Source organism: Oxyura jamaicensis, chromosome 4, assembly GCF_011077185.1.
Source record: "Oxyura jamaicensis isolate SHBP4307 breed ruddy duck chromosome 4, BPBGC_Ojam_1.0, whole genome shotgun sequence".
Taxonomy (NCBI): domain Eukaryota; kingdom Metazoa; phylum Chordata; class Aves; order Anseriformes; family Anatidae; genus Oxyura; species Oxyura jamaicensis.
The window spans coordinates 44,753,224-44,766,081 of record NC_048896.1 but is presented as its reverse complement, the minus strand read 5'-3'; the positions used below and the strand labels follow the sequence as shown (position 1 = coordinate 44,766,081).

Below are 12,858 nucleotides of genomic sequence, written 5' to 3'. Positions count from 1 at the left end.
TTATGCCTCCAAGTCTGTGAATTTTGGAAGAAAGATTAATCCTGAAACGCAGTGCTTCAGTAAATATTTTTTGTAACCGAGTTAAAATTAGGGATTGCTTAAATACTTTGACTCTTGGGAGCCTTAAAATACTGAGGCTGGCAGCAAAACTGCTCCATTTGCTTATCCTAGTTCCTTAGGTTGTACGTTTTTTTTTTTTTTGCTTTGTGTTTGCACAGCCCTCCCCTTCCTGCCCCCCGCTTGCATGCACAGTTACCACTTCAATAGACTTCTGCTACTATAAACCATATAGCTGGCTGGGAAAAAAAAAAAAGGAACCATATTTAGTAGGTTTAAGATTGTATTTTACATATTTTTAATGAGGAGTGCCTGTTTTCTCAGGGGTAAAGGCAGAGCTCCAGGCGGCATGGTCCTCTACTCTTTCTCACACAGTAAAAGTTTTTTTTGCCCAGTGTTTGCATGGGTGGGCGATAAATAGGGGAGGAGTGGTTTGCTGTGACCATGGCTGAGAGCAAAGAGTTAGTTGGCCTTGTAAATGTGGAGTGATCCCATGAAGTCTGTGGGGTATGAGATATGATACGGGATATGAAGTCTGTGGGATATGAAGCAATTTATGAGTATCGGTGGGTTTGAAAAAGAGGTTGCCAAACTGCTGTAGACTCATTTTCTTAGCCTCCTCTATACCAAAATCAGCTCTGAGCTTCTACTGGGGAAGCTTAGGATGCTTTCCCTAACTCAGCAAGAGGAGAAAAGAATCTGCTAAAAGTTTATATCCTCCTCGTGGGATTTAATAAGCAGTACAGACAATTAAAATTTAAGAAAAAAGACGGGATCTGAGGAATTTGGAGGAGCGGGAGGGCTGGGAGTTGCACCAAACTAGTGGGTCAGTGTGAAGAAGACAAATGTAAGAAAACTCTTACAATTACTGCTTTGGAAGGAATTGGGGATCAAGGTAGGAGAGAGAGCTGAGGATCTGCAGAGTGTATAGGTAGAGAATGTATTTCTCTCGCAAACATGTTAGAACTTCTGTATTCTGGGGCCAATTCAAATACTGTTGTGGGACAGGGCCCTTCCAACTGAGCAATATTTTCATAGAAGTGTGGGGTGCCTGAAAAACTTGGCAGCAATGCCAAAGAAACAGAACGTGTGACTATGTGTAAATCCTTGAGCAACTTAAGAATGACTACAACACAAACTGCCAAAGAAATTTCCCAAAACTTTTTTGATTGCTTAAACTCTTGGATCAATAAAGAATTTGATCACAGACAATCTCCAGGAAAAAAAAAAAAAAAGTCATTATTTCCTCTCCAGCCACTTTTCCAACTATAATTATTTGTAACACAAAGCACCTCCGTTTTACAGCTAACAGTTTGTACTTGGCAGAGATTTCTGCTTGAACACACAATATTGCACACGGTGAGGGTTGCTCTGCCTTGGTACAGCTGGCCAAGTCTTGAGCTGATCGGAGTCAAACGCTGCAAAACACCGTAACCTTTCACAAAGACAAACTACATACATAAGATCGGTCTTAAATTCATTTAATTAAGTCTAATAGTTTGCAACCTCCAGGGTTATCAGGAGAGAACAGCTTGCATTTGCCTGATTTCTTGCCATAGTTTTATATTATTTATGCCTTTCCTTGGGCCACATACACTTTTGGCTCTTTGTTACTGCCCAGTGGCAGCGTGAAGTGAGCTGATAAGGCAAGAGGAGACCTCTCTTTTGCTGAGGCTGCCCAACTGGCTGATTGGGATTGCTCAGCCTCTGTTTCTAATAAGGCAAACAGCACTGCAATTTTATCTCCTGGTCTCGGCAACAAATGCCACCAGCTCACGATGAACCATGCCAGAATATCCATCCTTCAGGCGCCAAAGGGAGCGAGGAAGCTACTAGGAAAACTAAGTCTAAGAGAAACGAATGAATGTTTTAGCTGCTGTTGAGCAGAGCACAGGCTGCATAACCCATGTATTGCTGTTCATAGCAATACCCTGGAGTTTTTACTGCTTAAAGTCCAAAGTGAAGGTAGAAATAATTCAATATGCATCAACAGAGCAAGCTGGTTTATTTTTTTCAGTTACACACACCTTGAACTAATTCTGCTACTAAAGGACCAAAGGGATACTCAGTGTATGGTGCTGATAAGTGTAGACCCTGATGTGGGTGCATGCAGAAAAACAAGGGTCATTGACAATTTGTCAATCTTTACTTGTGAGAAGCTCTTTATTTGTGAGAAGCTTTGGGCCTTCTAAAATGTAGAAGTCCGGCAAAATTATTGTGGATGGAGAAGTTTGGTCCCACCTTACACTGTAGGTAAGGTGAACACAAAGAGGAGAGTGACCCAGACTTTTTAAAGTGAGGTTCTTTGCCCACCTTGTGTGGTGACCTTGACTGAATGTATCTCCTGTTCCAGTTCTGTGGCAAGAAAATAACAGTATTTCCCTCCTTTACAAAGTGCTTTGAGGCTTTGAGATGAAAAGCGCCGTGGAAGAGCTGGTTGAGGTTATTAGTAATGGCCAGGTGTTTAAAAGCACCATTTCATTTAGGTGTCTACATAGCAGGTGATGGATACACATTTTTGGGCAGATTATAGAGCAGATCTCAAAATGCTGTTGAAGCCTTGTAAAGACTTGGCAGAAAGTTTGAATTCATACTGCTCTGTGGTTACACACAGAACGTGAGTGCTTCACTGAGTATATATAGGTACAAATATACAAAACATGCATGTATACGTGTGTTTTAAAAAAGCATTTGTTAGCTTCCATTTTAAGGAAGAAACGTGCAAAGGCACATGCTCTCAGGGAAGAATTTTGTGCAGAGTATTAAGCAGTCTTGTGCCCTGCTGGATGTTTCAGACAGACTTAGGAGAAGAGACGGGAGGAAGCCGTGATTTCCCCTGCCTCTTCCCCCAGAGGAAGCACAGGCCTGGCTCAGGAAGAAGCAGCATGCATCGCTGTTCGCTCCCCAGCTCCTAAGTCAGCTGCAATTTGCCCATAAAACCCTACAACAAATCCATCCTGTCTCTGGTATTCGCAGTAAATACTGCAATGCAGCCTTAAATACTCCTAAATACTGAGTCACTGTAAAATCTGCCCGGACAAGGAGAGTTTCAGGTGCCTCTGTTTGCACCATTCAGATCCTGTAGAATGGGTCATCCAGTTCCATGAAAACTGGACGGAAAGTCATTGAATATTCGAGAAGCCCTTAAGAATTTTACTACCTGATGCAAAACTGCTGCTGCCAAGGACTTCTGCAGACAGGAAAATACAACACTTTTTAAAAGGTGAAGACTTAAAGACACTGCTAAAACGATGCCATTATCATCCCCAGGTAACTATACGACCTTTAATGAGGTACCAGAGCACACAAAATAGAAATTAGTCAAGAAATAATAAAGTTTTTTAATGATCATTAGCTCAAGCATACTTTGGGCTGGGATTGTAAAAAGAGTCAAGAGAGTTTAGATGTTAAGTTTAATGTGATGTGGGGACTTGTGGGGGATTCAGCTGCCTTTTTCTTGTGGGTTTCTCAGAAATCCCAGCTGCTGTGTGTACACTCTCCTATGGTAATGGCCTGTCTGGTATCAGGAGATCCTTCTCCTAATGGGGCACGTACTGTCTCAGTCTGACCCTGGCTCAGACCTGCATCTAATGCCTTTGTCTCACATTTATCAGAGAAACTCGGCTCCGTCTGTTAGATAATTTATATCCTGCAGCTGTTTTTCCATCAAAGTTACCCAGGACACACGTGAACTTTTTTTTTCTGGATCTCCTGATGTGCTCAGAGCTTCAGGCAGTGTCCCCAAGTCCTTGTCCTGGTTGCAGGTATTGCCCTCACATCACAGCCAGCGCTTCCCCTGCTTGAACCCCGACATCCCATTGGCAGTGGGAGAGAAACCATTGCAACCAGCACTGACCAACTGGGAAACTGCCCCTACATGGCATGGAAAGAGCTGCGGGAAGGGATCAGCGTGGACAAGGCTGTACGGCCTTTCCTCAGCTCCACTCTGCAGCTTGTCATAAATGAGATAATGCGAGACTATGCCAAAAGGCAACATGATACGAGCTTGGGAGTGCCGTATGGTATTACAAAAAGGGCATGTTGTAAACATTACAGAGAGGAATTAGCTGATACCCTCATGTGAAGATTGCTAATCTGTGGACTGTTCATTTATAAAGGTTCTTCTGGACTTTTTTTCAGGCTCCTTCCAGTCTATCCCCTCCATTTATAGCTTCCTTTTGCCCTTTCCTGCCTTTTCCCAAGCAGTAGCCGCAGTCCTATGAACCCACATCAGAAATCCTTCCATCGCCTGCAGTGGTCCTGTTGGGCTGGTGCCAGGCACTGTGCCAGCTGCCCCTACCAGCCAGGAAATTCACCTCGCATTCCCTCTGCGTTACAGAGACCAAAACTTCAAACACCTCCTTTCACCTCTGCTGCATTCAGCTCTCCCTAAATAGATCCTTGGCCTCATCAGGTCTGGGATTATAATTCTTGACCTGGCTGTTACTTAGTTTAGCTAGGTGTTAGTGGCATATTAATCTGAAAGAGGATAATAATAAAATAATATAAAAAAGAGGCCTTTGGAAACTGTACGGATGCAGGTACAATCCTGCTCATGAAGGATGAGATACTTTGCTGTCTGGAAATGAGTTATTTTTTATTGCTTTCCCAGTTCTCTCACCAACTCTAGGACACAAGCAGGTTGGGGGTTCCTGTTAGCTTTCTTTCACCATATTTCAATTGTTTATTAATAGATGCTTCCAGTGTAGGTATTACTGAATCAGGTTTCCAAGGTCCTGAAAACTAAGGTGGTTACAAAAGCTTGGGTTCAGCTCCCTGTATTGGAGCTCATGCCTGGGAGAGTCTTGATTCAAGAACAGCACTTTATCTGTGCCACTGAGAATAAGAGGTAACTACAGTATGTAAAGCCAGACACTTGAAAAGAGAGAAGGAAGATAAGAGAAATGGACACTGTGCATGGTATGCAATATGAAATACAGAGTGTGCAGATGTGGGGAAAAAAAAGGGCAGTCTCCTGTTTTATTTCTTCAGGGGGTTAATGATGAATTAAATTCTGTTGAGCTATGTAATAGAGATGTAATGCTCTGCCAGGAAAAGATCTTTGTGTTTATTATGGACTACCATATCTGGCTGCACCAAATATATCAAAATAATCTAGGCAGGCCCATGAGATGATAAAGAAAAAGTAATTTTGTTATAAATATTGGCTGTTTTGGCAATTTCTGCAGAGCATACACTCTCTATGTTTTAAATAATCCTTTTTTTGTCTTCCCCCCCCCCCCCCCCGAAACCACAAGTTACAATGTTATCATTTTCTTTTCTTTTTTCTTATTTTTTAAAAGTTAATATTTTTTCAGGATTTGTCAGTAAAATCTAGAATTTTAGTAATTTTGCAGGGTTCTGGGCATCTCTGAGAATAACAGCTTGACTGATCCTTAACATACAACTAACAACCTGCAAGCCCAGTTATGAAAATGCTAGGTAGGCTTAGTTGCATCTATTCACTGAAAACCAATAGAAAAAGAATAGTGCTTGTCTTTGATTGCCTCTGGTTAGAACTGATTGCAATTTTGTGTTAATTGAAGACCACTTTCCCTTCCACCTGCTTGAACCTGGGTGCAGAGTTTCTCTGGAACTCACTTCTCACTTCTGGAGAATTTACAACCAATAGGGCAGGGAAGGAGAGCAGAAGTTGCAGCATGGGAGATGGAGCAGAGGGAAACAGAAACTCACCCAAAGTGTCAAAAAGAAAATACTCCACTGCAGAAAACTGAAATTCACCTTCTAAAATTGAACGCTACCAATCTTAGCTACCTGCCAGCAACGTGATGCAGCCATGACAAAGGCAAATACAATCCTGCCTACTAGACAATACCTACTTTGATTGCCAATCTCAGAGCGCATGCCTCTGCACGGGTGATTAGTGCTTTGTGTGAGATGTGACGGGCACACAGACGAGGCAGGACGCTGTCCCTGGCCTGCAAAGCACCTCGAGCATGCTGATGCTGCTCAGCTCCACAAAACTCCAGCCTGGGAGCTGCTGTCGGTGCTGTCAGCATGGGAGCTGCTTCTCTGGGTTGCTTGAGGGGAGGCCCTACATCCCCCTTCCTATAACAAAATCACCTTATCTGGCCACCTGGATTCAGCTGCCTGTAGCTTTGGCTGGATTTATTTATTTTTAATAAATGCTGAAGCTCTCCTCTTCCTTTCAGCACCTGAAATCAGACGGAGGGTGAGGAGGGGACACTTACACGTTACTGCTCTTGGGCTCATGCAGAGTCTAAATTCCATTTTTTCCACAAAAGTCGTGGTGTCACAGGGAATAAAGAATGTGATGTTTCTCCTCTAGACAACACTCAAGTTTTTTACTTTTGGAGAGTCTTGCTATTAAAGGCTGATATTTCCAAAGCTTCCCCCTGCAGTAGGGGAAAAGAAATGGTACTAGGGGTCCCAAAGCAAGGAAACCTGCGTGTAGAGTATTTGTGCTGGAAAAACTTTCTGTTTCAAACCTTTTCTGAAGAGAGGTAAGAGGAACAGCTGAGGGTCAGAGTGCGGGCCAAATACTGTTTTTGAGAAAGGCAGTCTAAATTCAGTGTTGCTTCCTTAAGCCATGGGTACTTACCTGTTACAATTAATTCTACAGCAGTGCAAATGGCCACCTTAAAGCCAAACAGCCCATTAGTTAAAAACCTGAAGCAATACTGTGCACTTGAGTTGTGATTTACCAGTTACTGGCCCTCATAAACACATAGCACTGTACTTTTTATACTGCTGTTTCACTACAGCGGAGACGGATGATCAAATCCAGACCTCACGTCATCATAACCGTGCTTTACTTCCTCTAGCTGTTTTTAGCTTAACAATGTGCCATGACAAAAGGCGATAGGACTGTAGCAAACCAAAGCCAAAACATAAACCTGAAAGTGGCTCGTGGCATTGTATGTCCCCCTTCCCTCCCCTGCTTCTTCTCTCCTCTCAGCTTTGGAGGCTACCTGAGGTTGCAGAGGAGATGAAATCTTTGCTTTCTGTTCTACAGACTGACTTGACTTGTCCAGTTTGCCCACTATAGGATGCTTCTAGGGATGCCTGCATAGGGGAATCCCTTTTCAACAGCAAACAGAGGCTCAGAACACCGTACACCAGGCAGGCTGGCCCTGCTCTTCTACCCACTGCCAAATTTCAAGCCATGATCCCTCCCTTCCAGATGACTCTGCTAGCAACCAGGATTCAAAGCTATGTTTCCTTCTGTCGTGCTTGGTTGGATTTAGACCAGTGCATTGCATAATTGCAAAAAGCACTGGCACAATGCAAGCTGCCTTCAGCTTTTGGGCATTCATTTTAAATGGTATTTAGTTTCAAAATAGGGATCTTATGGCACAGTCAGAAGTATAAAGAGGAGGTAACTGTGATTTTGACCATCTTTCTCAAAACCTTCACGATTGGGTTAATGTTCTGCACAGAAACCTTTCTCATTTGCTAGATGGATTTTACTCCATTGCTAAAGAGACAGCAGAAAAACACCTATATGTCATTTAAGTCCTCAAAATGAAGCTGAAATGACATTTGAAGGATGAATGGGCGTTGTGGATGGGGTTATTCTTTTTCTCATGCCTTTATTGGCACAATTTCCCACTCTGATTCAGCTATTTTCTTTTTCATTTCTAGTTTTTTCTAACAGAGTACACCGGGCCTCTTCTAATATATCTGCTCTTTTACATTCGCCTCTCAACTATTTATGATCAAGTGGAAAGTACGAAGAACTTCCGCCACCCAGTGGTTCAGTAAGTGACACTTGTGCGAGCTGTGTCCTCCAGGACAGGGAGCCAGAGGGGTGGTGGCTGGCTTTCCAGGGCAGGGTCCTGGAAACTGGTCCCAGAGTCAGTGTTCAGAATTTCAGTTGGTTCTCATCGATAGCAAATTCGAGTTTTAGGAGAACTCATAAGCCTGGCTGAAAATGCAATTCCAGTTGCATCACTGCACCAGCTCACAATGCAGTATTTGCCCCAAATTGTTTGCACTCTAGACACACAGCCTGAACAGAGGGCAAAATAATGAACGTGGGGTAGTAACCCAAAGTCAGGCTTGACAGAGAGGAGAGGACAAGACTTCAGGTGTCCCACTGTCTTCAGGTGTCTCTTCACAGTGCCTTCCCACTCACACGATGAGGAGCGTCAGCCCTCCTGCCAGCTCTCACCTAGGTACTCACCTTAGTTTTGAAACTAAGCTCTTCAAAGAATAATTGTTTTCCAAGGCCATGCACTACATATTTGAATTCTGAGAGTTTTAAGAAATGAAATTTAGGCAACAAGCAAAAGTAAGAGCTTAGCCACTTTTATGGAAGAGCGAAAAGCACATGTTGTATCTAGCTCTACAGAAAAAAATAAAGCTCACACACAAGCACAAACCCGACAATTTTGCCTCCCTCCATCACTGTAAGAGCACCACTAACAAGAAAAACAAAACACCTCAGCTATGATACAATAGTTGCTGACCACAAAGAAATGCAGCCTGGTTAGTCTGCTAGAACTGAAGAGCGTACCAAAAAGAAACGAAGAGATGACAGCTGACCAAGATAACTTTTTAGGACCTCTGACAGTCCCTGCCATTCCCGAGCCTTTTGCAAGACTCTTGACGAAACAAAGCAGATCTGATTATGTGAGTGATCAAGAACTGCTGCAGATGAGAAACTGGCAAGCACCAAAATGCCATAAGTGCCTCGGAGGCTCCTGGCTTTGCTGCCACCAGCCGTGACCCTTCCACAGGATGGTGGTTTGTGCACCAGGCTGGGAACTTTTCACATTTAAGGAACGTATCTTCAGTCTGATTGTCCCCATTCTGGGGGTGTTAGTGGAGAGACATTAAGGGAGTTAGTGGAGCTGGGAACCAGAACACAGAATAGATGAATTCAAATCCAGAGTTGCAAGACGCTTGCCTTCCTTCTTTTGATCACACACTTAAAAGGAGAGTGTTTTTGGAGGCACAGAAAAGTCAGAAATACTTTTACCTTCTTATAAATGGGTAAGGGGTGTGTGGAATCCTTCCAGTGACCGCTCCTTAACGGGTTCATCATCAGCCAAATCGGTTATAAAATTCCCAACAAAGCTGGAAGTTTGCTCTAGCCCTTGGTTAAGTTGTTAATCATTTGAAATTTTCTTAGTTCAAATCTCTCTGGTTTAATTACTTTGGAATTGTTTAATCTTTGACTCTGGCTACCATACAAGATGCATAATAGAAGTATCTGAGATTTCACATGCTGAAAGCCACTTTTCATTTATGCCTTATAATTGGTTTGCAGTGAGGCAGGCTCTGGTAGCATGGTAAATGTAACCAAGATAAAATGCCACCAGAAATCACTCTTGACATTTGTTTTTGAAACTCAATCTCTATGAGCCGCAACTCATTTTCTGAAGCAAATCAGCAGTGCCTGTTATTGTTTCATAATCTTCCTCAAAAGAGAATCAGTATAATAATTTCTACAACAATTACCTCGTTTCTTTGTAACGGGGAACAAAAAAGCCATCAGAATGGATTAACTTTGCAACAAAATCTCATTTTGTGTCCACAAGGAAATGAAATACAAACTACCTCCATGCAGATACTGGAGTTGGCAAAGGACAAGGAAACCATCCAGAAGCAATTCAGAATGTTTTTAAATGTCAGCCACATCCTACAGGAGCATTAAGGTAGCCTTAAAATATGGGAGACGTCTTCTGGAAAAGCACGGCAGACGTCTGCTTGTATACACAGCTGTCCTGTTTTAATGTCCTGTCAGGGCTGTGTATCACACTCCGAGCTTTAGGAGCTCTTTTTGATTCAAGGCTAGTAAAAATAAGCTGCTTCCCTACAACACGAAAGCAACTTTGTATAACACTGAAAATGATTCTATTAATCTTTGGTTCCAGATGCTTCAATTAAGACAAAATCTTAAATCCCACAATTTCACTGTGACTCTGCAGTTTTGGAATAATAGTCCTTATTCTTTTTGTGACATTAAACTGAGAAGTAATACAAATCAATCTTTTGCTTACCTTCATTTCCTTTTTTTTCCCCCCTCCAGCTTGGCCTGCTTCTGCCATTGTTTACACTACATCAGACATCTTCTGGAGACGTTATTTGTTCACAAGTTTTCTGGAGGGCACACTCCTCTGAAAAATATGATAAAGGTGACTGTGCTTATTATTTTGGCAAGAGAGAATATCCTCATGTTGAAGTAGTCCTTGGAAGAAGATAGGAAAATAACATATAATTTATTTTCTAGCTCCACGATTACGATTAGTCAAAATATAAATATGAGAAAAATCTCAGGGTCATATCCCCAAGGACATGAATTGAAATCAATGTCCATTTTAGCTCCTGCATGTCAGTGTCCACTCTGACTCATCCACCCAAGGGGCTGATTGTCATGACCAGGATATTTTTCAGATGGAATGCTATTTTATTATGAGATATGCTGCTGCAATAACTAGCAATGCTGACAGCAATCACAGTCCACTTTCTTGGTGCAATATGAATACAGTGCAAGAGACAGCTGTTGCATTAGGAAGTTAAAGCTAATTACAAATACAAGTATATATATATATATTTCTCATTCTATAGATGGAAGCCTTGGTATGGAAGATACATAAATTCTTCTGTCTCCCAAAAGCCTTCCAAATTTCAGCCATGTGTCATTATAAGCTCTCCTTCCTTTTATTTCACCTACTGAAACTCAGTCATCTTGCATCACCCCACTCCCCGTCCCTGAAGAGCCTCTCTTGCAAAGTTTTGCAAGACATTTAACATTTTTGTGAAGAAAATAAACATACGGTCAGGATATCTCCATTCCAGAGTCAGAAAGGAGCTAGGAAGATATGCACAACTAGAGATGCTGTGTTACAATACACGCTTTTGAAGAATAAAGAGGAATATGAGCTACAGCACCTATATGGCTTAGGAGCCAGAGTGCCATTTCTAAAGTGATCCAAGCATGTGGGAGTTAAAGACCCGCAGTGACTGTTGTCCCCTCACGTCTGTGGCACATGCACCAGTCTGGCATTGCATAGAAAGAGTGAGAAGGGAAAGTCTGACTTGCTGCCCTACTTTGGGATGGGGCTAAGCCAGTGCCAGCACACTACCTGAGAAGGTACAAAGTGTGGGACCTTTAACTTTGACACGCAGAAAGGCTTTATCCAGCCTCCACAGTCACTTCAGCTGGCAGGCTGGTGAGTTTGTTTTTTTTTCCTTGTACGGAGGATGGGAGCAGTGACCCTTAAGAAGGACAGGAACACAATGAAATTATCTCTGCTTGAGCTTTTCCATGCCCATGGCTTTGGTCACTGAGCAAAGGTAGCTGGGGTGCTGGCTTTTCACAAATGGATGGAACCAGGCTGAATTTATGGTGGTAGGTTCAATACATAGCTCAAAGGCACCGAGGGCCTTTTTTCACCAGGTTTAAACCATGCCTATTTGGATGTGCCCTTTATTATCTCAGCTGCTTTAGCGTTCTGTTTGGTTAGCTCTATCTTGCCTGGAAATACTGAATTTAAGGTATTGTCACAGCTCAACTGTTTTAACCAGCCCCAGGCTTTTAATAGTTCAACTCAGAGAAATGTGCCCTTCAGCGCTGGAATCAAATAATAAGAAGAAAACAAATGTCAGTCCCTAAAACAGGAATGAAAAACATTCAACAATGAAAAATCTGCACTGTGCATCCTTTTTTTATATATTTATTTATTTTTAGTGGCTTCATAACATCTTAAAAGATCTATATTCTGTAACTCACAAAGCCACTGCAAAGTCTTTCAGTAGTCATCTGGGTTTTTCACTTACGAGAATTTATAGTTGCAGTTCATACTTGCTTTGCATCCTTTCTAACAAAAAAAAAGTATCTTTTGTCCATTCCAGGGCTGTGCCTTTTACTGGGGATTCACTTCTTGGATTGCATACTACATCAACCACCCACGATATACGCCACCATGTATGTATAAGTAGAGTGCAATGTTAACCTTGGTTTTACGTAGTTTTTGGTGTGCAACCTTAAGTCCCCCAAAATCAGTAGATGTTTTGGCCCTCACGTCAGATGATATGACTAACCTGGACAGAGACTGGCCTTTGCTCCCTGCCAGAAGAAAGGTTGGTGTGCAGGCAACACTCCTCTTGGGTCACTGCTAGTTAAAGTGCAATGCAGTAATGCTGCAAACAAGGCCAAAACCTTCTGAGACACCATTTATACCAGTCTGGGCCATTACATCAGTAGGCACGGCTTCTTTATTTATAGAGAAAACTCTTTGCTCAAGATGCAGCTTGAAGCCAGAAGCCCTGTTTATTCCTTTAACTTCTAATTGCTTGCCACTGCCTTAAAATGACAACTATATAATGGGTCAACGCTGGAGATCACCAGCCCTCTGGCACAGTTAGCTGGATCAACAAAAAATAGAGTTATTTTGGATGCAGGAGAAGGTGACCTCCACAGCCACATCCAAAGATGGTTATTTTGGCGACAGGTAAGGAAAGGCAAGCAGATAGTTACAGAAGGGAATGCAGGAGTGGTAAATTAGACCAGGCTGACAAAGGGCCCATGAAGAACATCTGCTTAGCAGCTACATACTCAGCTGTTCACATGTGCTGCCTGTTCTGGGCAGGAGCTTTAGCATATGCCCTTGGCAGACAGAGCCATGCACCAGCCAGAGAAAAAAACATTTGCAAAAGTAAAGGCTGGACAAGGCTTGGTCAGTGAAGTGAGGGACGTGCATATGGTTTATGGCCCTCAGCCATGACCATGGTTTACAGGAAAACTGTAACTTTGGAGATGAACATGGTACTGCCCTAGAGTGGTCTGGGGACGATAGCAAAAGGGAGATG

The 12,858-nt window shown here is 42.6% G+C and overlaps 1 protein-coding gene and 1 long non-coding RNA gene across 5 annotated transcripts in view; one reads left to right on the top strand and one right to left on the bottom strand.

Moving 5' to 3' along the window:
• The window catches only part of LOC118166683, a 143,939-nt gene that overhangs the window by 6,749 nt on the left and 124,332 nt on the right, over positions 1–12,858 (bottom strand). The window contains exon 4 of the long non-coding RNA XR_004750664.1: positions 10,047–10,163. This is a non-coding gene — a long non-coding RNA (uncharacterized LOC118166683). The remainder of the gene's footprint in view (positions 1–10,046; positions 10,164–12,858) is intronic.
• The window catches only part of TECRL (trans-2,3-enoyl-CoA reductase like), a 60,418-nt gene that overhangs the window by 37,254 nt on the left and 10,306 nt on the right, over positions 1–12,858 (top strand). For all 4 annotated transcript variants that reach the window (XM_035325797.1, XM_035325794.1, XM_035325793.1 and 1 more), the window contains exons 5-7: positions 7,684–7,799; positions 10,076–10,181; positions 11,902–11,974. In XM_035325797.1, the coding sequence (XP_035181688.1) occupies positions 7,684–7,799; positions 10,076–10,181; positions 11,902–11,974 (295 nt within the window). The remainder of the gene's footprint in view (positions 1–7,683; positions 7,800–10,075; positions 10,182–11,901; positions 11,975–12,858) is intronic.